Here is a 24,404-nt window from a genome sequence, read left to right as displayed (position 1 = left end):
CCCCCCCCCGCCACAAAATATGAGGGCGTCTGCTGCTATGAGAACAAGAATAGCACATTTCGAGGAGGGTAGCTTCTCTTCACTCTAGGGCTAACACAATACACTGAAGAAAAAAATTCTCATCCTCACGCCAACAGAATCAAAACCTGTCGTAAACAATGACCCCACACCGCTACTTGAAATAGTTGGACATTGTAGCCATAGTCACCACCAGACGAATGGTTGGGGCAATTCTTACTTTAGACAAACTATACCTGCATAGTAATTAATATGCTTACTTCCGTCGTTGCAGCAGTCAAATCTGAATCATTATCCTTTTTGATAACTTCTTTCTCTCTAATGTTTTTAACAACTGTTTTTGTAATTTGGGATACATCCAACCCAGCATCTTCTGCATATTGAAGGCACTTTTGACGCTCACTGTTGTCAGTCACTCCTAATAATAAATTAAAAAGTTTTATTTATAAATCCCTTTTAGAAGGATGCTTTTAAAGCAATTTTTTCTTCAACCAAAAATTAAAAAGGAAAAAACTATTTAAAAGCCCCAGGGCATAGAAGTCGCATACTGGACTTTGTAGATCACTTTGCCATATGATTAAATGATTCAAAATCATATGATTAAAAAATTAAAAAATAATATGCATCATTAGGTTAGTTGGTGATTTTCATTGTAAGTCATGTTACTTCTCTGTTAAATTGGGGTCCTTTCGAACCCCTGTACCCTTTGCAAGGATCACATCATTATTACTTTTTATTTATTTTCTAGCATTTTATTATCCAGAAAATCATATTCCATAAATGGCTTTACAATTAATCAATTTACTCATTATGCAAATTTTGAAATCCCAAAAATGTATTACATTTAACATATCAATTAATTATTTACAGGGTTGGGGTTTTGGACCCCTTAGACTGGTTTTGGACAGAATACGAGAATTTACTGTCTTAAAGTGTTCAAAACCTTGAACAAGTGGTAAAAGGCAAAATGTATAATCATTGTACACATGATAATTATATACATTAATAAATATTTGATATTTTTTATACACTTTGCTTTAACTCATTAAAGGATGCTCAGCCGTAGATGAATAATCTAACAATAACGTGTTAGGAGAAATCTTTTCTTATTTATTATTTGTTGATTTGTAACGCATGCGCTCTGAAACTCTTGCTAACTAGAATATTTTGCCTGCTTGTCAGTTGGATTAGCGATTTCGCTACAGCATGTTTACTTTGGATTTTATGTGAATTTCAGGGTGCATACTTTTCTTTCTCCAACTATTTTGGAAGTTTGAAGTATGTTCTAATTCAGTTCTTATTTTAAAGTTTTTAATAAATAGTTTAATTTAGCAATTTAGTTTTATTTCACCATTCAATGGCTCATATTAGTTTAATTCATGTTAGGAGGATTATTTATTGAGCAACAAAAGTGAATACCTTATCAATATGAATAAATATTCTTTTAATAATGATAAATAATATTTTTGTATAAGGATAAATAATGGAATATTAAAAAAATAATAAAATAAATAAAAATTAATTTAACAAAATAAAAATTTGTCTTCATTTTGTTTCTTGTTCAAAAATTAACCTTTTATTTTTCACAATATTTTTCTTAAATTATGACATAGTTTGAATAAAAGGGTTTTGGACAAAGGGGTTTTAGACAAGACAGTTTAAACCCTGGATTAAACCATGGTTTAATCCATTCTGTCCTAAACCTTGCCAACTCTGATTATTTAGATTATTAATTTTATTTTCTTAACTATTTAGATTATTATAGCTTATAATTATAATGAAATAATATCATCAAATGATTGAAGAATTAGAAAATAATATGAATGATCAGGTTATCAAATACTATCTTATAAATCTTACTTTTGCTTCTTGTATAACATTCATTTAAAGGTTAGGAATTGTTATTAACTTGTACAATATATATTTACTTATCTTGTACAATCAGTAATATAAATGTTTTGGTCTACATGCATTGATACACAGATAATGAATCCTTACAGCATCAAAATTATTTAAAAATCGTAAAATTATTTAAAATTAAGACATCAAATTTATTTAAAAATCGTATTCATAATTTTATAAAAACAAAAAAAGTATATCATCATTATTAGTAATTGAATGAAAAGGAATCCTTACCTTCAAGGAATTTGGCGTACCACATTATTTGTTGTTCTTTAGGTAGAGTTGAAGTATATGGGGCCACAAGAGCTCGTTTGTTTGATTTTATAAGTTCCTTTAATAATATGAAATAAAAAAAAGAAATAATTAACATAACCAAGACTTTAACATTTGGTATAAATGGAGTAAAATTCAATAAATTTAGTAAAAATTTTAAAAAAAAATTTCAATAATTTTGTATTCTACACATAAACAAAATGAAACTCAAATAAAATGATGAAAAGAAATTTAAATAAAAATCCTCTGCATGATTTTATGTAAGGTCAAAAAAAATTTACAATTTTGGTACCTGAACATAAGTTTCTAATATAGGAATGCACAGTTCTTCTTTGGTAGATCGTCCAATGACTCGCAAAAAGAGGATAATATGAGCCATCAGCCTCAATATATGACCATCTAAAGCACGATTATTTAACCAACTGTACATTTCCTCAATAAGACCTAAAAATTTAATATGAAAATTTCGTAAGATTTCACAAAAACAAATATTAATTGCAATCAAAATTCACACTATAAATTGTAATGTTAAGTTCCACCAATCTACATACACATTTATCACATAAGAATATAAAAATTATACAAAAGAATATAAGATTTATACAAAATATAAGAATTATACACAAGAATATAAGAGTTTATAAATAAGAGCAGAAAAGAGAAACTACTGTAAATGTATTTTTAAAAAGTAATTTCACAAAAACACCATTAAGTTGATCAAAGAGTAAAAATTTATGTAATAACAATTAAACAGATACATAAGGTAATAATATTCAACTTACCGCCTAAATCATACAATATAATATATTTCTGTATCACATGATAAGGGTTTTTGCAGTCTTGTTTGACTTTCTAAAAAAACAAGCGTTACATTGCAGTTTAAGATAAATCACTTATCAGAAATTACTCTATAATAAAGCACTCACAAAATATTTTTAAAAAAATACAGATGCTGCCCAAGAGTCAAACTTGATATATATTTTTAGAATTCTTTAGAGTGCGAGTTACAAATTAATATTTAAGCAAGTAAAAAAAAAGCTAGATTGTGCTCTCCAACGAACAACGTAAAGTACACTTCGGTCTGTATTACATCGTCATCACTTCCAGAAGCAAAATACTTGATATTTTCATTTACACATTCAGCTAAATCCTTTAATCTCTTTGTGCGTATACAAAATCTGGTAAAGAGCTATTGAGGAAAGTACTTGAAATAAATAATAAATCGGTTCAGATTCATGATTCAAAGATTCACATTTAGAGATACTTCAGTGAATGTAAAGCATAAAAATAAAACGTTATAGATTTTTCCTTCAAAATGACATCATCCATGGAGATCTATACTTCCATTATAAAATGATGTTTACATATCATGACATAATATTAACCTGAAATTTGATTGTTTTCTAACATGTTTTTCATTTAATTATTACCCTACACAAAATCTATACTGTGCCTGCCTCCCAATAAGGTGACCCAGGTTCGAATCCCAAAGCTGTCTGGTTGATACATATTCTGCTCCCCAGTGGTACCAACCACAGTGTTAACGTAAAATGTCATCAGTTTTAGACAGATCATGGGTTAGAGCCCCCTTGCCGTTAGACAAACCATGAAATCTCTTTGTGATTTTCTTCTCCATATTACACAAAAGTAGGTTAGTTAGATCAAAAAGACTTTCGTGAAAAAAAATCGTGATCAAAAGTTTCCTACGCTTGATGCATATTTTATCTTCTGGGTTGAGTTCAAAATTACAAGGGTTGAAAAATTAACATTAATAGTCTTTTTCTCCAAAAAATGAGTTGCCTCTTCAACAACCATTATAAATTAAATCTTATAATTTAAATTACTAAAAATAAACTAAACAACTAAACTTACAGTAAGATTACTAGCTTCCAATTCTTGAAATATATATTCAGTATCATAACTGAAATACATAAGAAAAAAAAGTATAAATATAATTCATTTCAACACAAGTATATAAATTCTACAACTAATTTATAAATAATAAAAATAAAATCTAAATGACCAAACTAAACTAATGAATATATGAATATTTAAATAAAATTTATCATAATTAGAAAGCTAAAGGGTTTTTTAATTGCAAATATCAATTTTTTAAATTATAAACATTAATAATGAAACTATTTATAAATTAAATGACTTATTCTTAAATATATATATTTTAGATGATGAAAGAAGTAGCAATTTAAACAATGTTTAGAGTCATAGAAATTTGTCTTGTTTAATATTTTTCTATAAAATTATTAATAACATGATTGATTGCTCTATTTTAAATATGATTCATTTTTTGTAGATAGTCACGATGTAAGAAATCAACTCATTTCATAAATATAATTACTTAAAAAATTTTTCTTTATACAGATTTTACAATATTTTTAATAAAAAATATTCTAAAATCTCGTGTTTAAATGTTTTATTATTGCGATGACATTCTTTTATTTACTAGATTTTTGTACGTAATGTATGTCTTGTATTTAAAATAAAATAAAAAAATTCATTCTTAGAAGAAGATAAAGTCTTTTCAAATTTTACTAATTTAAATACATCAAAAAAATTATTGTCAATTAAGAAATTGTAGTCCTCGCACGTAATATATTCTGGGTCATTAAATTGCATATTTTTCTAAATAAAGATAACTTTTTTTCTCAAAATTTTAATAGAGTAATCTGAGTAGATTTTAATACTGCACACACACCAACATTTGCAGGGCTGTCAACTTTCTACGCTTTTGGTGAAAAATTCTTCTAATGGAAGCTAAGTTTAAACATATGATTCTTTATTTTGTAAATTTGATTTAAGGCTATTTTCCATGCTACTACGTGTATATAATTTACAAATTCACATAAAATGCAACTTTGTTCCACCTCTCTCATGAGGAGGCAAGATTACAAAATCTTCTAAAAGTTATAGTTTCTAATTGTTTAGCACTCTTTAAGATATTTTACAAAAGGTCTAGTAGTTGGTAGCCCTTGCATTTGAGGTTGTTGTGAAGTATTTTTTCCCAGTCGTATTGAACAAAAACAAAAAGTTTTAAAACAAATAAAAAATTTTAAAACTTTTTATCAGATCTTGAGTATTTCAACATCTGTTATTTAAACTTTTATATATCCGTTTAAATTAATTATTTGTTGTGATAGACAGTGATTTGCAGTGATAGATTTTTGAAAAATTTCTTTGAAATATAAGTTATAAAAGATAAAATTTTAAATCTACTACTGTCAGGGAAAATATTTTTGACGCTATAGAGATTCTATAGTAGTTGCAGCAAATAATGATGCAACCTGAAACCTTTATAAAGAGAATGTAATCTTTATCTAGAAAATAATTAGTTCCATTAATTTAGTCAAGAGTGGTCAAAATTTTAAATCTCTTAATGCTATTATTGTTTTTTGCCCAATTCTGTAAAACAAAAGTATTTAAGACTAAATTTTAAGACTTGCTCGTTATAAAATAATCACCAACATTAAAAAACAATTTTATTAATTATTTATTACAATTTAATTTATTAATAATAGAAAAGTATTAAAGATAAAACCTTTACAAATATTGTCCTGTTAAATTACACATTTCTTTGTGTAGAAACTAAAAAAATTATAATAAAACATTATTAATTATTTATTACAATTCAATTTATTAGTATGTGAAAAATAATAAATATAAAAGATTTACAAAGATTTACGGCCTGTTAAATTACGCATTTCTTGGTGCAGAAATGCAACACATTAACTAAAATGGTTGATTAGGCTCATTAATGGTTGACAGGATCATTAATGGGAGGGGTGTATCATTCTCTCTCAATAAGAAACCTCTAAAAGTTCCCCTCAATATTTTGAACCAATAAAAAAATATGTAAATAATCATTAATTTAAATTCTTTTTAAGTTAAAAACAGACATAAAAAAAACTTAATATTTTTTCAGATAAAAAGCACATTTAAGAATTTTTTTCTTATATGTGAAATTTAGGGAACTATTATGACTACTTAATTTCCTCCTCCTCAAAAATTGGGGCCCTGCAACACCCATGCTATAGAGAAATAAAAAATTTAAAAATGAAAAGAAAATAGAAACTGATACCTCATAGAATTAAAGCTTCAGATAAAAAAAAATTCTTAAACAATCTCATTACAAGTTATTTTTCATTAAAATATCAAAATCTAAAACTTACATGTTATCCCAATATTCTGCAGGAAGGTCTTCTAAGCTTCTATCTGATTGGTAAGAATTACGAATTTCCTGCTCAATAAGTTTATCTAAAGAGGTTTTGGTATATGCCCATAAGTAGTCCTCCCATGTTTTACAGACAGGCAAAACAGCTTTTAAGTTTCCACATAATGATCCGTACAAGGCTTGCTCATGCATGGGAACAACAGGCTGCAAATATAAAGAAAATAGAAATGTAACAATTGTTTCGTCAAATAATATTGGTCAGAGTTATAGGTTATGGAATGAAAAGCAGCATAACAGTCTCTTTATGAAATTTAGAATTGTCAACTATGATGATTTATCCTTAATTATTACAATTTCATAATCATGGCTGCTAAGATGGAATAACAAAAATTAGAATTTTTGAAAATTTCTGTAATAATCTGTTAATATTGTTTTTTTTTTTTTTTAATTCTTTAGACAAAGAAAAAAGATTAAAAGTTATACTAATAATTAAAAAATTTTGATATTTGCAACTAACCAAAGATAATTGTTTTTATTCCTTAAACAATCGTAAAAACAATTTGATAGAAACAAGAAATAAAAGAAAGCAAAGATATCATCTTTCCAACAAGCTATCATGAAGCTCAATCTTTTCTACTTGTAGAAAAGAAAAAGAAGTTAAACTCAAATCTGAAATGCTGTGAGTAAATGGTTTAAATGCAGGATAATAAAATATCAATAAGGGCTAGTTCTAATTTAACCTAAAAACCAGAACTTTGATTGGAAGTAATCAACTAGATTTTAAAATTTAATAAAGAATGCCTACATAAAATTAAATATATACACCTTAACATTAAATTTAAATTTTGAAATGATATACTTTTGGTGTTATTATACTTTTGATTACTGATAGCTAGTTTGGAAAGTTAGCATCTCTGAAAATCACATAAAGACAATTATTATTCTTAATTTGATGTTATCTAATATCCAGTGATGTGGTCAAAAGTATGGTGTACAATTTTAATGCACAGACAATAATACAAAAACTAAAATCAAATTATATGACTGTATTATATTTACATATGCCTTTTAGTTTTTGAGAAAAATACCAATACTCTACAAATTTTTTGGTTCAAAGTATAAGAATAAATAAATTAAGAAATATTAAAACTATAATAAGTACATAAATTAAGTACAATAAAAAGTATAAAAAATATCTAAATTAAAAGTATATTAAAGCATCAAAAGATGCTATTTAGAGAAAGTGATGAGGCGACCCAAGATCAGTGATTCCGTTTATGCTCTATAATGCATCAAATGCACAAAAAAAATTATAAGGAAGATGAAACAAAACTTATGACGCTTTCCCAGAATGTGTAATTCTCTATCATGAAAAAAATAAAGAACCAAGTCCCAAATATGACATAGAATTGTTACAGGAAATGTTTGTAAAATTAAATAATGCTAGCACATAAACTTTTAATATTTTCAAAACAACAAATGTAAATAACTTTTTCTGCAACAATATTAACATAATTAGAATCATGTTTAAAGATCACCTGACATAAAAAATAAAAATTTTCATTTTAGTGTTTTAAAAAATGTAACATATATCAAATTTTTTTAATAGAATTTTTAATATAAATCTATTGCATAAATATTCTTTTAAAAGAAAACATGAAAATTTCAAACTCGTATTGATTTTGTCAAAATTTTTTAGTATTTCACAAACTTTTTCTAAATTAAATTCTTTGTACAAATCAGACATACACTTCAAGATTATATATCAATAACTCACGACCCAATAAAGATAAAACTAAGCTTAAAAAAAGGACATTACCTGCTCACTTGCAACCCAGCATGCGCCTTTCCACAAATCTCGGTATTTATTTCCCTCAACTGGTAACAGTTCTTGTCCATCCATTACGTCTGTATCAAAATTAGGATCGTGATGCAACCTCCAACCTTCCAGGACTGCAGCTGCCCAAGGTTGCCCGAATTTTTCAGCCAGGTTTTGGGCCTACAATAAGTTAAGTTTTTAGTTCATTGAAACACTATTCCTCATAGAAATGAAAAAGAGTAAACTATGTATTTTAACTTTAACTTAACCCAGCACCTATAGGGGTATTCGAGAAATGCACACTTGTGCCTTATCAATACAAGAAAACGAATAGATTGTGATGAGCAAAGGACACCTTCAAATAAAACAACCCCGAGAGTGACCCTGGGTTGCATTGATATAAATGTGCAGGTGTAAATGTACAGATGTGCTATATACAGAGCTTCAAGTTATGACAGAAGAATATAGCACAATATAAATTACAGTTGTTACATGCCCTACAATTAAATTTGGAACATAATATGAACATGAAATATAAATGGTGTCAGACGTAAAGATGAAACGTTTATATCATTAACTAAAAGGTAAACAGTTAGTAAAGTTCTCAAAGCAGGAAGAAAACAAATGTAAAGGTGACTGTCTATTACATAGCACCAAAACTGTAGTTGAGAAAATTCTCAACGTAAATGTACAGATGGATGTAAGGATGTCCTGTTTACAGAGCTTCAATCTAAAGCAAAAGAATGTTCCGTAATATAAATTTACAGTTGCAAAACTATATTGTGAAAGTCAATATACAGGAGTTAAAATTTCTAAATAAATAAGACGTTCCTGGAAAAAAGTACAGTAGAGAACCAATTATCCGGGATGCTCGGGACCATCGCTATCCCGGATGTCTGAATTTCCCGGTTTTCTGGATCAACCAAAAAATGTCGTTAATCGATGTTTTATCAACCCGAATTACAAGGAAAAAGTGTAATGCTTAAAGTAAGAGAAAAAAGAAAGGTACTCCTAACTTTAAAAAGAAAAAAAATGGTAGAAAAATAACATTTAAAAGAATAAAAAAATTTGCAAGTTTAGACAAGAAAATCAAGTTTAAAAAATACAAAATTCTCATATTTATTTTTTAAAAATAATTACAATTCCTAAATTAAATAATATAAACAAAACCAATGATTAAATAACGCAATATATTTCATACCTAATTATACGGGGGGAAACGATAAAATAAAAGGAAAACTTATTAATCTAAATAAAAACACTTGAAAATTATCGAACCGAAACGATAGTTAAAAAAGGCACTAGCATAAATATTAAAACCCGGAACAAGGCAAGATCAACGGAATTTAAAAAAAAAACCTAATGATAAAATTTATGAATAAAAAGAATTAATTTATTGAGTGCGAAATTTATCGTGAAAAGAAAAAAAAATCAAACGTAGTGGAATCAGAAAAACAAAACTGCAATCTGCTTCATAAAATAATCCTATGTTTAAATTAATAAACAATTGTCCTTTTTTTTTTTTTTTTTTGTTGATAAAAACACGATATTTAATTACAGCAGATGTGATTCCACATCAATAAAAACTTGCAAATGATACCGCACTTGAATTTATTCAGAAGAAAAAGATTTTATTTTTATTAATCGATGTCAAATAGATAAATATATTTTTCTCTTTCATCTTCTGTTCACTGATATGCATGCAATGCATTTTCCCCACCCCCCTCGTAAATTAAACAGAAAACGAAATCAGCATGCCACACCCTTGAGCTTGATTGACGGCCTAAAGGAGAAAATAAAGCATTCCTCCTATCCCTGCCTTCAAGGTCACGGAGGATATGACGTTTCTCTGGGTAAACGGGGGGAAAAATTCTCCCTTCCTTACATTTTCCTCTACTCAACTTCAAGGATGAGTTCATTTCCGCTTTCTTTCATAATAGTTCTAGTTTAAAATGGCAGGAAAACCGATCAAAATTTTTCCCGGTTATCTGAATACCGGATAAATGGTTCTCTACTGTACTGTCACTAATAAATGTTTTACAAAAGTAAGATTTATCAAATCATATTAGATAAATTTGTTTAAGTTAACTAGTTTAAGGCATAGTTGCATTGATGACCAATGCATATTTTCTTTGCAAACAGTTTCACTGAGTTTCAAAAAATAAAAACCATGCATGAATGTAAATGTTCTGACGTAATGATAAATTTTATGATATATCCATTTTAGTATCTGAATCAGTCAGAAGGCAAGTCTCAATAAAAGTTTCAATCAGGCAAGCTGTACCTTACAATGAAAGCTGAAGAAAAATGAATATTTGTGGTAAGGTAATTGAAGTGTCCATATCATTTCTTGAAAACAAACTTTGCCTTCAAAACCTATACTACATAAAACTATATCAGAGAAAATTTTAAAGAACGTAACATACATAATCAATTCTTCAAAATAATAGTTAAATTCAAATGCTTACAGCATCTAGTTTTCCAGCTCGAACACACATGAACATAAATTTAAACAGACGATCTTCATTTTCCTTTAAAATAAAATAATGCCAAAGATTAACAAAATCTGAAGACAAGTAAACAAAATTTTTTATACAATGTTTAATAAAAATAACAGAGAAAATAAATTCAAATTTTAAATATAAATATGAGTTTCTTATTATCTGACATGAAAGTTGAAATCTTAGTAGAAAAACTTGAATCATATCCCAGATTGCAAACATTAATAACACAAATCATATTTTTCCCAATATATAGTAAGTATGTTAATATTTAAATCAGCATTACCATCGAATCTTAAAAGGCTCATTCTAATATAAATTTAACAAATTTTAATTTTTTAGGATTTAACTACACTATTACAATTTACTATCCCTCATTTCATACTCAATCATTGCAAACCAGTAGAACTTTTCTAAATTTAAATTTTGCTTAAATCTATTTCAAGGATCTGTAACAAAAATATGTAGTCCTTGTGCCCAGTGCATGAAAGTTCCCTATTCCAATTCAATTATCGGACATGATAGAGCAAAAACATTTCCAGATTTGAAATCAGCTTCATAAACTACATTACAATTTGCAAATACTGTGCTAGATATCTATGCCTTGTCTATAAATGCAATGTTTAGGATGGAAACAATGTGTACAGACAAAGCTTTTAATTTTTAAATTTTCTAATTATTAATAAAGAAATATATTACTATTAAAACTGTCACACATGCAGAACTTATCATTACCTTATCAGTTTCATGTAAAATATTATGATCATGGCGGTAACGAGCATCAGGATCCATTTCGAAGCTAAATTTTCCCGTATTGATACTTGAAGTAATCAATTCATTCATAGTATGTTCTCTATAATAATGAAAATAAAGTGACATTAATGTATGCACATAAAAAATCATAACTTATAAATATCATAAATATCACTTACAATGCAAAACATTCATCAGTAAAATATTCAAACTTATCAAATTGATTGTGCTGATAATCTTCATCTGCATTCTTTTCAAGCCAATCAACAATAAGCTATAAAAAATAAAATACTTAAATATAGTACTTAAAAACATAACTGTATCTTTGTTATAAATAAAACAACAAAATCATTTCCACTAAAGAGTAAATTTAATTTTCTGATGATATTTTGAAGTACAATAAAATCTGTTCAAGAAGCTTTTCGTGGCGGTGAAAGAAAAATTTCTTAAAAGGTAAAGCTTTCTAAACATGTAAACAAAAGTTATTTTTATAAAAAATCATAAATGTATATTATAAGAAAGGTTTGCAGAACTTCTTTTTTATGTTATACAGTCATACACTGTAATACTAATTGAAATTTAACTTTGATATTAACAGACTTAAATATTATTAAAAAAACTACATACAAAAAATAATTTATCAAAATTAAAATTAATAGTAAAAAATCCCTCTTTTAAGAACAATTCAAGACTGCCAAGAGTTTTTTTATGAATGCAAAGGTTATTTTCGCAATAAGTCTCATTTGTAAAAATTATAAAAGTTTACTTTTTTTCAGATGATTTTAGTTGATAGTCTAAGAAACTCTTCAGCACAGGATAAATAAAAAACACCATTTCTTAAAAAAGGTTATCTTAGTATTGTTAAAATAAGTCATAAAACAGTAACCAGAATATAAACTACTATACTAGAACTACTTAAATGGAAACAATTTTTAAAGAGGAATTTTTTTAATAAGTTTTACTATAAATACACCCTCTGTTGATTACTCATGGGCCTAAAAGTGCTCCTTTTGTTCATTTTATCGCTTGCATATGTTAAGACATGCTTAGGCTAAAATCAAATGGATTAGTTTCCTTTAATTAACTAAATATTAACCCATACCTGCCAACATTGTAATCTGCATGGCCTTAGAATTCTGGGCAAGTGTTTTACTAGACATAGTGTCATACAGAAAGTGTTATTAGAGGGCATTTTTAAACAAAATTAAGAACTATCTGTTACTAAATTTATAAAACCTCTGAAAATACACTAGTAAATTTTGTATATATATATATATATTTTTTAAAAATTTCATTTTGAAAGCAATATTAAAAAACTCTTTTTTAATTCTTGACTAATTATTTTATAATACAATATTACATCATTAATACGTAGATTGTGTATCTAAATTGTGGTCAGCGATACCTCGACTGCGGTAGCTTTTGTGTCGAAGCAAGACACAACTATACGATAATGTTGCGCATCTGTAGCAGTGCTGCCTTCAGTAGCTACAGCATACATTTGTTTCTGAAGAGATTAAACAATGGAAGCATTTTTAACATCTGCTATTTTTGACACAATAGCAGCAGTTTTTATTCGTCCTGCACCATATTTCTTTGCAACATCACTTTTAGGGAGCATTTTCCTAAATAAAGGGCCCGCATGATCTGCAAAACTAAAAGCTAGATTGTGCTCTCCAACGAACAACGCAAGGTACTCTTTGGTCCGTATTACATCGTCAACTCTTCCAGAAGCAAAATACTTGACGTTTTTATTTTTATTTACACATTCCTCTAAACCCTTAAGTCTCTTTGTGCGTTTACGATCATTTATATCACTTCTACTACCATGTGCTATTTTAAAATCTAGTCCGCAAATATTACAAAACACATAGTGCTGCAATTTTTTGGACTTAATTATGCAAGTAAAGCTTTTATAATAAGATTCTAAAAATGCCTGATTGTAAAATTTAGAGGGCATTATTACAAATTTTAAAACGATATCATGCTGCAATCCATGCGCACCAAATTGTAAACACAAATAACATCATCGCTGCCGAAAAGCATCTAGAAACAAAGTTGTTATTTTTTTTCTACCGGATCAAAATTTTAGTACAATAACTTTTTCAAAATATTTATGATAAGTATAATTTATATCAGAGAAAAATTAATTTGATTTTACATAATTCTTAATAAACGAGCATATGTGTTAAGCACTATAGAAATTGAAATAGTAATAATATATAAAAATGATCTTAATGTCCCTCTTATACACTTAAAGAATTCAAACTAATAAATACACAAATTAAAATATATTTTTTAACTAGGAAAAATTTTTGCAGGAATTTTTTTAGACCTAACATTTCCTCGTGGCTCTCCGAATTTCCCTTAAAACCTTGTTCATGTGATCAGCCATTTTCTGCTCCTCCGCATATAAGTAATAATAAATATTGAGAATAAAAAAATTATAAGTTGAGATCAGACAATTATTGGCATTTAGTTTTACTTAATCTAGTTTTACTTAACCTTGGCGTAAGATGAGTTAGCATTGCTTATCCATCGATATTACCAGTCACGGTCACATGATCCCATAAATATATGAGGTACTACTGGCTCATGTCGCTGTGGTGCATATTCACTCTCATTGGTTACTGATTGTTTATGCTTCACATGATTGACCTCCAAAATCAACTTGATTGCAACTTGCCTCGGACTCATTTTTATAGTGAAGAGTTTTATAATTGGTATTTAAAATTTTGTAAACTATTGAATTCAAGATTTAAATAAGCATGTTGTTATTTTTTATTCTCAAAAAAACTTAAGAACTGTAAACAAATAAGCAATCGTATGATTTTAACTCTTTTATGCGCCTGTAAAGCCGTATCATCGGATAAAATATTTTACACTGTACTGCGAAACCGTACAAGTTGGCAGACATGTTTATTGTAAGGCATTTTTAAGAGGGAAATAACATAATTTTAAAATCACAAAAACATTTTAAAGTTTTTAAAATTTAGATAACAATTGCAACTCAAACAAAAGTTAAGAATATCTTATCAAAAATAAAAATAATATAAGCAGCATATAACATAAGTGTTTTGTCTAGCATAATACCAGGTCTCATACTATTTATTCTTAGTTCATAACAATTTAATAACAATGTTATTTCAAATATCAATATTATATTTAATAAAACACTATATCAGATATGTATACAGAAATGTATTTCATTAAAATCATTAAATAAAATATTCTTAACCTGATTTTGGCGAATATATGCTGACCTCTGATATAAATTATCCACAATTTGTTTGTCAGAAACTTTTCCCTGAAAAATATAATACATATTTTTTAAGGAAATTAAAATAAACAATACACAAAAATGCAAACAATATTTACTTACAGATAAAAATGCAAATAATACTAATTTACAACAACTCTGCTAAGAGATGTTAACAGGTACCTATCATTTTATTTAAGACCCATTTTAATATAAACCAAACTGTTTTACCAATTACAGCCAAACAAAATGCAAAGTTGAATTTTTGTTCAGAGTTCAAAGAAAAATTCAAGCAAATATATTTCTTAACCAAAACAGAATTTATTGAAAAAAAATAGCAATTTAATTTATAAATATATAATCGCAATTTATATCTACTCTGCTAACAGATGTTAATAAATGCTACTCCTAATTTTTATCTTAAAATTCTTATTAATATAAAAAAAAACAGTTTTGTTAATATAAAGCCAAACAAAATGCAAAGTTGAATTTCAGTTCACAGATAAAGGTAAAAAACAAGCAAATTTCATTCTTAATTTAAAAATGGCACTTTTTATAAAATAATACATTAATAAGCACGTTTAATTATTCTTTAAAAATGCAATGGCAATTTATATCATCACTGCTAAGAAGTGTTCAGAAGTGCTTCTTATAATTTTATTTTAAAGTTCTTTGTATTGTAAAGAAAACAGTTTTCTTAATATAAAGCCAAACAAAATGCAAAATTGAATTTCAGTCCACAGATCAAAGTAAAAAACAAACAAATTTCATTCTTAATATAAAAAAAATTTATTTTAAAAATGACACTTTTCATAAAATAACGAATTAATAAGTAATTTTAACTATTCTATAAATATACAATAGAAATTTATACTATCCCTGCTAAGAAGTGTTCATAAGTGTTTCATATAATTTTTTTCTCATGATTCTTTGTAATGTAAAGAAAACAGTTTTGCCAACATACAGCCAAACTCAATACAAAGTTAAATTTCAGTCACTCTTTCATCAAGTAAAAAAAAGTGAAGTACAAAATTTTTTCTTGTTGGTCAAGTAAGAAACATAGATCAATAAATTTATTTTTTAAAAAGGAGAAAGTTTATTCAGGGTGCGTAGCCAAATTTTTGAACAAAAAATAAGCACCTTTTAAGCACTTTTCAAGCACTCAAAAATATTTTTCAGCACTTTAAAAAATATATATATAATTAGGCAGGGTTGGCAAGTTCTTGAAAATTGATGGTTTTATCCAGATTTAACGGTCATGTAAAAAAAAAAAAAAATTTAGTTCTGCAGGCATAGTTTTTGACAATTGTCAAAAATCATGAAATTTTGAATCATAAAACGTAAGGCGTTTTCATATGCTAAGAACCGATAGTAAGCCGAAATAGATTGGGGTTGAATTAATTGTGAAAACATTGAACAGAACAATATAAACAGAGTCTTTCTGCATAATACGCACTTTTAATAATTAAGCACTTTTTAAAAACATCCAATGAAAAAAGCACCTTTAAAGGCATTTAAAAATCGATAATCGAAAATAAGCACCTTTAAGCACTTTTTCAAAACGCTATGCACCCTGTTATTAAAATAAATAAAAAAAAACACTTTTCAAAAAATAATAAATTGATATTTACTTTTAATTATTGACCAATTTGTTGACTAGAAAATTTCTTTAGACTAGAAAAAGCTTTATATTAAAGCTAAATTAAAGGGATTTAATTCAAGGTCAAATTTAAAAATTAATTATGGATGGTGAATACGATATAAATCATAATATCATTTATGTAAACAGAATAGCAAAATGATGCACTAATTGTCGTCTGGGCAACACTAATGCACTGTACATACTAAAAGATATCATAAAAATAAAATTTCTAAATCAAATTAAAAACTGTATGCAAAGAATGTAGTGTATTACAAGTAATTGTATGACATTAACATAAGTAAACAATAGATTAATACAGTCGGGACAATGGAATTATTTTACAATAGCTTATAGGGCACATATACGCATATATTATTTTAAAATAACTCGTACTATCAAGATATAAAACAAGAACTTTAGTACTATTCAGCAAAATAATGAAATATTATAAATTTTAAAAAAATAATAATGATACCAATGTCGATAGAAGCGAATCTCCTTCATCAACTGTTTCTCCCTCCAAGCGATCTTGAAATAAAATTCTCATAAGTCGCCAGGTATTACGCTCCAATTGCAGAACATTCAAAGTTCTTAACGCATTAGGAAGCCTATAAATGTAAACAATTAAAATATTTCAACTTTAAATCTCAATGCATCAAACTAAGAAGCTAAAAGGCAATGACAGTTTGCATACTACAACTGAGAAGGTTCTAATAAAATCCTAAAAACTAGCCTATAAAAGAAGTAAATTTTTAGGAATTTAATTATTATTTTGCTTAAAATTAATAGTTTAAGATTTAACTGAATTGGGAAATAAGTAGTTTGATTAAAAATAATTATTTTTTTAATATTTAACAATTAAAAAAATAATAACAGGAAAGCACATAAGGTCAGTATAAATTTAAAAAGCCGCCATAAAGACAATAAATAATAATCTTTAATGCTTTTCCCTAAATCTTTTAAAATTATAATTAAAGTTTGAATTCTTCTTTAGCACTTTTTCACTATTCTTTATGAAACAAAGAACCCTTTTAAATATAATTTTAATCTAAATATTCAAGTTCGGAAAGCTTAGATTTTTTTTTTTTTTTTTGCACACATTTAAAGCTACATATAATAGCCCAACTGTTGTATTATAAAACATTGAACATTTTTACATATAACTTTAATCAAAATATACAAAATGCTTGCAACTTTTATACAAAATTTTTTGAGCTAACATTTAATAGACCAACTTTTATATTTAGATTTTAATAAGACACAATTTGTCCCTCTTTCTGTTTTAAGCTTTCATTCTAAAACTTTAAAATATCTAAATTAAACAAAAGGATCTTAAATGTAGGTAGAGAATATAAATGAAAAAATATTAAAGATTTTGTCATACCTTTCTGTCATAGCATTCTTAGAATAAATTTTAGCTAATGTTTCAATTCCTTTACAGCAAAGCTAAATGAAATGAAAAAAATAATGAAATATACATATATATTTAAAATGATATAGTAAAATGATATAGTAAAATGATATAATAAAACAAATTATTAAAATACATGGTCAACTAAATATTATTTTGCATATTTTAATAGAATAATTTACATTATTGGGCACATATATTACTTAAAAAAATCAAACATAGTGTGACAATAAAAAAATAAATATCAAAATCACTAGATAAAACCAAAAATTATTAAATTACAAGTAAAGCATTCCCATAACAGCATGTTGAGTTTCCTCAACTTTGTGACCAGTGTCATAAATGTGCAGCAATGAGGTCAGCATTGTGCACAAACTGCCTTTACTTCCCAGACAAGCTGATACTCAAAAATTTGAAGCTGGAAAAGCTGAAGATCGAACATAAGCTCTTCACAATAACAGCTAGTTAAAAACTATTATGTTAAATATAAATTTCTAAATACTGTTAGATGTTTGAAAAGTATTAGTTCAAGAAACATTTCTTCTAATGAAATTATTTCAATTTATATGGTATATTAAAACAAACTTGTTTAATTTAAAATCTACTTTTAAATACAGTGTGTATTATTTTACTTTTTCAGCATTAATCTGTAGCCATAAATATCAATAGGTATTCTCTAATTCCTTGTTTCATTTTGAATTTTTATATACTCTATTATAAATCACATATCTACAATTATTTTTATTTTTTAAATTCAATTTATAAATTTATGGATAGAAATGTATATTTATAAACCGAGAGTAAATTTCTCTTTCTGACATACACTTCAATTAAAATAATAAGTATGAGTAAGATGATCACATATATTTGTTTTCAACTAAAGTATTTAAATATCATATTTAAATTAATCTAATGAACATTAAATAATTACAACAGAGAAGTTCAAACAGTGTGTAACATAAGATATAACAAGCAATTTTACGATTTTAAAATATGTATTTTGAAAAAAATTATATATATATATTTAAATACATAGATTTTTTTAAAAAACTTACATTTTCATAATTTAACAATAAGCTAAATATTTCATGCTCTCCTGCATAGCTTAGGAAAAATTCCAAAAATTCTTCACCAAGTGAGTCAGTAACTGAAAAAGTTTGTATAAAATGATTTTTAAAAAAGCAATTTATCACACAATGAATTAAACTTAATATCAATATTAAAAGGAAAATGAATAAATTTGATAAAAAAATCTAATATGAAGAAGGAAAAACAATTTTTGAGCTGAAAAGAAAATCAAATAGTATAAGGCATTTATCATTGATAAATTAGTATTGGTCTGTTCATATAGGACTTACAATAAGTTCCTGGATCAACATCAATGAGAACTGTGTTGTCAATTTCCAGCTTTGTAGTCATAAAATCATCCTGGTAAAGAATAAAGTTCAAATACAGATTAATAGAAATATTTTAAATATATTTGAGATTATTAATTCAAGGCTGATTATGATACAAGGTCCAATCTTAGCAAACTGCAGGTACAAAAAAGTGCTATAAACTGTGTCTGAGGCTAAGACATAAAAGAATAGAAAAGGGAAACAAACAAGATTATCTTTTAATTGACAGCCTTAAAACAATATTCAAGTTTTTCATAAGTCCCATTTTTTTTTTATGTATATAAATATATGAATATCCATTTTTTTCCCATCAGTTATTATTCATTTTGTGTGCAAATACTATTCATTATTTTAGCATATTAGTAAATTATTTTTCATTAATGAAGTAATTAATTTGTAGTCACAATACTAAATCAAATGGAATGCAGATATTTCGTATAAGAGGTGCAATCTTGTAAAGCCATAATATGATGACGACTTTAACAGAAAAATCACTGGAGCAGAAATTATTGAAATATAAATTACATTCACATGAAATCAATGTCAACTATACATTACACATTTTTAACTAGACACAATATATTTTAATGCATTTTATATGTATCTTTTTACCTTTACACAGGTTTACATTAATTAATTATAAACTTTAGTAAACATATTTGTCTTTATTTTTACAATAAGTTTAAGAATTTAAATACTTTAAGACATAAAATGCAACTGATACTTATAAAGTTTAAATGCTATCATAAATATGAAACAATATATGGTTGGTAGACCAAAACCTTGAGACTGTTGTAAAAGACTAGCAGACTAATTTTTTTTTCAAAAAAAAAAATATTCTTACTTTAAAAACTGATGAATTTTCTCGATTACTATCCATCTGTTCAATATCTCAGAAATATAGCGCCAACTTGGCATCTTTGTCTCAGCATCCTCGCCACCGTTTGTTGTAACCCTAATCAGTTGAAAATTAGTTGTTGATCTTATAGCATGAGCGTGCTCGTAGCACCAATCATAATAAAAATCTTTAATACAGTCCATTCTATTTTAATCATTTGTTAACAAACGAACCAGCGTAGAAATCAATTATTTAGTATCGAACACCATCTAAAAAGAATAATGAAACAAATTACATAAATGCATTTATGAGTCAAAATCATGATTTCATAACGCTTCAGAATAGTTCAGTATTGAAATTTCATAAGCGTTAACCAGATTATTTTACTTGATAGATGTTCAAATAACTTTGATAACAGATAGCTATAAAATAACTTTTTTTAAAAGAAGTAAACTTCTTTTTAAAAGTTATTTTACAGCCTTCTGTTATAAAAGTTACTTGAACATCTTTCAAGTAAAATAACCTGGTTAATAATTTATTTCATTTTTTTTTTTTTTTTGGAATACAAATTACATATAAATAAAATCATAACAATGGCAACTATACATTAAACATTTTTAACTAGACATTATATATTTTAATACACTTTATATGTATATTTTTTCCTTTACACAGTTTAAATTAATTAATAATTAACTTTAATAAACATATTTGTCTTTATTTTCATAATAAGTTTAAGAATTTAAATGCTTTAAGATATAAAATCCAACTGATACTTATAAAGATGAAATACTATCATAAATATGAAACAAGAGTTGGTTGGTAGACCAAAGCCTAGCAAATACGTCATGAAAACTAAGAAATAACACCAAACTAATAAAAACAAAAATTTTGAACTTCATAGAAGAATTTAAAAAAAGATAAAGCAGACGAAATTTATAAAAATATGCTTACTTTAAAAACTGATGAACTTTCACGATTATTATCCAACTAAAAAAAAAATAATAATAAAACACATTATATAAATACAGTTTGAGCCAAAATCATAATTTCATTGCACTTCTGAGTAGTTTAGTATTGTAATTTAATAAGTGTTAACCAGGTTATTTTACCAGGTTATAGATGTTCAAATAGCTTTGATAACAGAGAACTATAAGATAACTTTTTAAAACGAAGTAATCTACACTTCCTGTTAGAACAGAATATCCATCTTTTTTGGGGGTAAGTACCACTAACTGAATGAAAAATTTATAAGTGCCACTTTCAACTCTTCAGACATACTAAAAATGATAAAAAGGTGAGTGACTGTTATCTTTAAGCTGATTATAGTATTTTGATGCAAATATCACTTTTTTTCATGTAGTGCGCGTGTAAAAATAATATATAATAAATAAAATAAAGGTAAACATTTGGATTTTATTGTTATTAAAAATTTTAAACAGTTTGGTTAATTAAGTCATGCAGGTATAAAATGAAAATGAATAATTTGAAACAATGAATTCAAAATAATTACAAACCGGCAATAATTAGTTGACTTTGTTTTTCCCCAAGTAAATTTATATTAGGATTAGTTCTAACAAAATTATGTGTTTTATGGGCATATCTGTCAAGTTTGAATGCAGAGGTGAGTTTGCTAAAAAAAAAAAATCTAAAACAGCTGAAAATGGAAATCCAAAAACTTTCATTGAAAATATGCCTAACATTCAAGTAAGAAAAAATTTATGTAGGTTTCACAGAATATTATCAACATTTAAATTATAAGCTTTTTTTTTTCAATTGAGTGAATACGAATCTCTATATGTGATTTTTAAATTATGTGAATATGAATCATGATGTGATATTTAAACATATGACTACGAATCTATACATGCTATTTTCAAATTGCTTGAACACCTGAAGCAAAATTTTAAATCATGTGAATACAGAGCATGTTCTGTAGTTTTAAAATGTTAGAATAGAAATCACGGTGTGTGATTTAAATAGCAAGAATGAAATAAACCACGGAAACATAAGTAAGAAAAAAATTTTGCAAAAAGCAGAGCATTTTTTATAGTTAAATTGAAGGGAGGGGGAGGAATTCCGCCAAAAAGCATAGAAAACTTATCTCTGTGAATGATATTTAGATTTTATTACATTCTTACTAAAAAACATTTGCTCACAAACATATGTTGATCTGAACCTACAACAATTTCTGATAGCTAAATCGTGTAAATTTGAAAAATTGCTCATTGGAAATTTCAAACACTTATGCATTCAATAGCATATGAATAGGGTTTTTACAGTTTGTGAAAAAGTTCCTGAAGAAAACATTTTTTATTTCTCATAAGTTTTCACCTGCCACAGTTAAAACATTGATGAGGCATTAGCAATCTGCTTGTTCAAACTACAGAACATAAGTTAGCATCCTGAGTCTATGAGTTCAGTTTATAACAGAAGTTATCGTCACTTAAAGTGAAAAAAATTGCGATGTACAAATTATTGTAACAAGACAACTCTTATAATGCAAAGTTACAAAAATATAACTAATTCTTTAAAAACTTATTATAAGCATAATACTTTATAATCATTATGGATTCAGTAGCCAGACATTCATGGATTCAGTAGCCTAAAAATTTATTATCACTATCCAGCAAAAAATTATAATATTTTAACTTTACTATACATTAAAATCACTATTCCAATATGATTTATATTTTTTTACAAAAATTCTTAACTAATTACTTGAATTTCTATAATAAAAACTGATTTACTCAGGACACAAATGCAAGAAAGCATTTCAAATGACATTTCTGATAATAATTTTTGGAATAACTGAAGACTTTAAAGACTTCTGAAAAATGGGAAGGAATAAAAGACTTTTTACACTTGAAAGTCTGAAATGCTTAAAAGCTTGGTATTTATATCATTTATGATGTAATGACTTTAATTTTAGTTTAAATTTCTTTTTTAAAAAATGAAAATTAAGGAAATTTTCAAGCTTCAAAACTTTCTATAATTTTTAATTATTTTTCTACCATCACTTGTCTGGGTTACCCACTACCATGCTAAATACATTTACAACATTATCTCAGTATACAATAGATAATATCAGTACACACAATTTAAATGTGTAGATGATTACAGTAAAGAATATAGATGAGGCTAATTTTAGGATTGAGATAAGAAAGAAAGAAAATAACATACTTCAAAAATTCCACTCATGTTGTATTCATTTCCTTGACTGAAAACAGATAGTGATTGTTCTCCTGAAATGTGAAAATGAATTAACTGGTCATTAATATGGTATGCAAATTGGAAAAATACAACATGTATATTTGTTAAATATATATTTCCTAAAAAATATTATTCATACTGCATTCAAAAATTATTTAACAATACAAAATAGTTATACAAACAGTTCCAAAATACTTTTTGATACAAAAGCTGATTTTTCATAACATCCTAAAAGAAATTTTTGACAATTTAATGCAACTTCATCCATTTAAAATTGATCTTAGATCATTAAACTTATTACACAAAATATTGGCTTCCATACAGCTTCTACGAAAATTCAACATTTTAAAGATTATATAGAACGAAAAGTAGCATTTTTTTTCTTTTGCTTTATGAAATTACAAAACAGTAATTAGTTTTATTTCAAAGTTATCTGAAAATAAAAATGAATCAAGATTATAATATTTTGCCAGTTTTTTTTTATGTCTATAAATAGTTTGTTATATTAAGCTATAGAAATAATACTTTCCTATACTGTAATACTGAGTCAACCATTTTTAACACACATTTTATTTCATTGCACTACAAAGATTTTTACATATATACAGTCCTGCACTTACACTTTTCATGTGCATAATCACTCTTTAGTCCTTTTTAAACATTATTAACAAGAGTAGGGTGAGAAAATTGCTTTGAAATTTTTACCAAGAAATCTACTATAATCAAAAAATTACTACATTCTTTATATTTTACTTAGCTAATTCTCTTTCATAAGCTTAACTACTGCACAAGTTCAATACACGATTGTTGAACACTTTTATTTTGTTTTTTAGTCTTTTGCAACATTGTTTTTCTGTACTGAAACATTTCTCATGAATGCTATAAATCAAAACAAACAGATCATAAGATAGAACCCAAAGTAAACAATGACATAGTTTTTTTTTTAACGAAAATATTCAGATTTTTTGGACTAAAAGAAATTGTTAAAATAACTCAATATTAGAAGCCAGTTACTGTATTTTCAGTACTATGGTGATTGTAATTTTCAGAGCCGTGGTCAGGATGATCACAATATTTTATGTGATGTTTATTATATAACCATATAATACCATATTTTTGTAATAATTATTTGTATTAGATAAATGAATCCGTGTTTAAAAAATTTTTAAATCTTGCTATGTTTATTTTTAAA

The 24,404-nt window shown here is 26.3% G+C and overlaps 1 protein-coding gene across 1 annotated transcript in view; it reads right to left on the bottom strand.

Moving 5' to 3' along the window:
• LOC107446881 (nuclear pore complex protein Nup107) overlaps positions 1–24,404 on the bottom strand; it is a 41,817-nt gene that overhangs the window by 11,896 nt on the left and 5,517 nt on the right. The window contains exons 4-21 of the mRNA XM_043042034.2: positions 23,183–23,244; positions 20,954–20,989; positions 20,006–20,041; positions 19,123–19,192; positions 18,820–18,911; positions 17,738–17,799; positions 16,829–16,961; positions 14,691–14,759; positions 11,632–11,726; positions 11,435–11,552; positions 10,667–10,729; positions 8,199–8,378; positions 6,378–6,583; positions 4,066–4,114; positions 2,976–3,045; positions 2,486–2,637; positions 2,155–2,251; positions 279–436 (exon numbers count right to left, since the gene is read on the bottom strand). Of these exons, the coding sequence (XP_042897968.1) occupies positions 279–436; positions 2,155–2,251; positions 2,486–2,637; positions 2,976–3,045; positions 4,066–4,114; positions 6,378–6,583; positions 8,199–8,378; positions 10,667–10,729; positions 11,435–11,552; positions 11,632–11,726; positions 14,691–14,759; positions 16,829–16,961; positions 17,738–17,799; positions 18,820–18,911; positions 19,123–19,192; positions 20,006–20,041; positions 20,954–20,989; positions 23,183–23,244 (1,748 nt within the window). The remainder of the gene's footprint in view (positions 1–278; positions 437–2,154; positions 2,252–2,485; positions 2,638–2,975; positions 3,046–4,065; positions 4,115–6,377; positions 6,584–8,198; positions 8,379–10,666; positions 10,730–11,434; positions 11,553–11,631; positions 11,727–14,690; positions 14,760–16,828; positions 16,962–17,737; positions 17,800–18,819; positions 18,912–19,122; positions 19,193–20,005; positions 20,042–20,953; positions 20,990–23,182; positions 23,245–24,404) is intronic.

The sequence above is a fragment of the Parasteatoda tepidariorum genome, chromosome 10 (genome assembly GCF_043381705.1).
Source record: "Parasteatoda tepidariorum isolate YZ-2023 chromosome 10, CAS_Ptep_4.0, whole genome shotgun sequence".
Lineage (NCBI taxonomy): Eukaryota > Metazoa > Arthropoda > Arachnida > Araneae > Theridiidae > Parasteatoda > Parasteatoda tepidariorum.
Note: the sequence above shows the minus strand (reverse complement) of the source record. Positions and strands in the feature narration are given on the sequence as shown.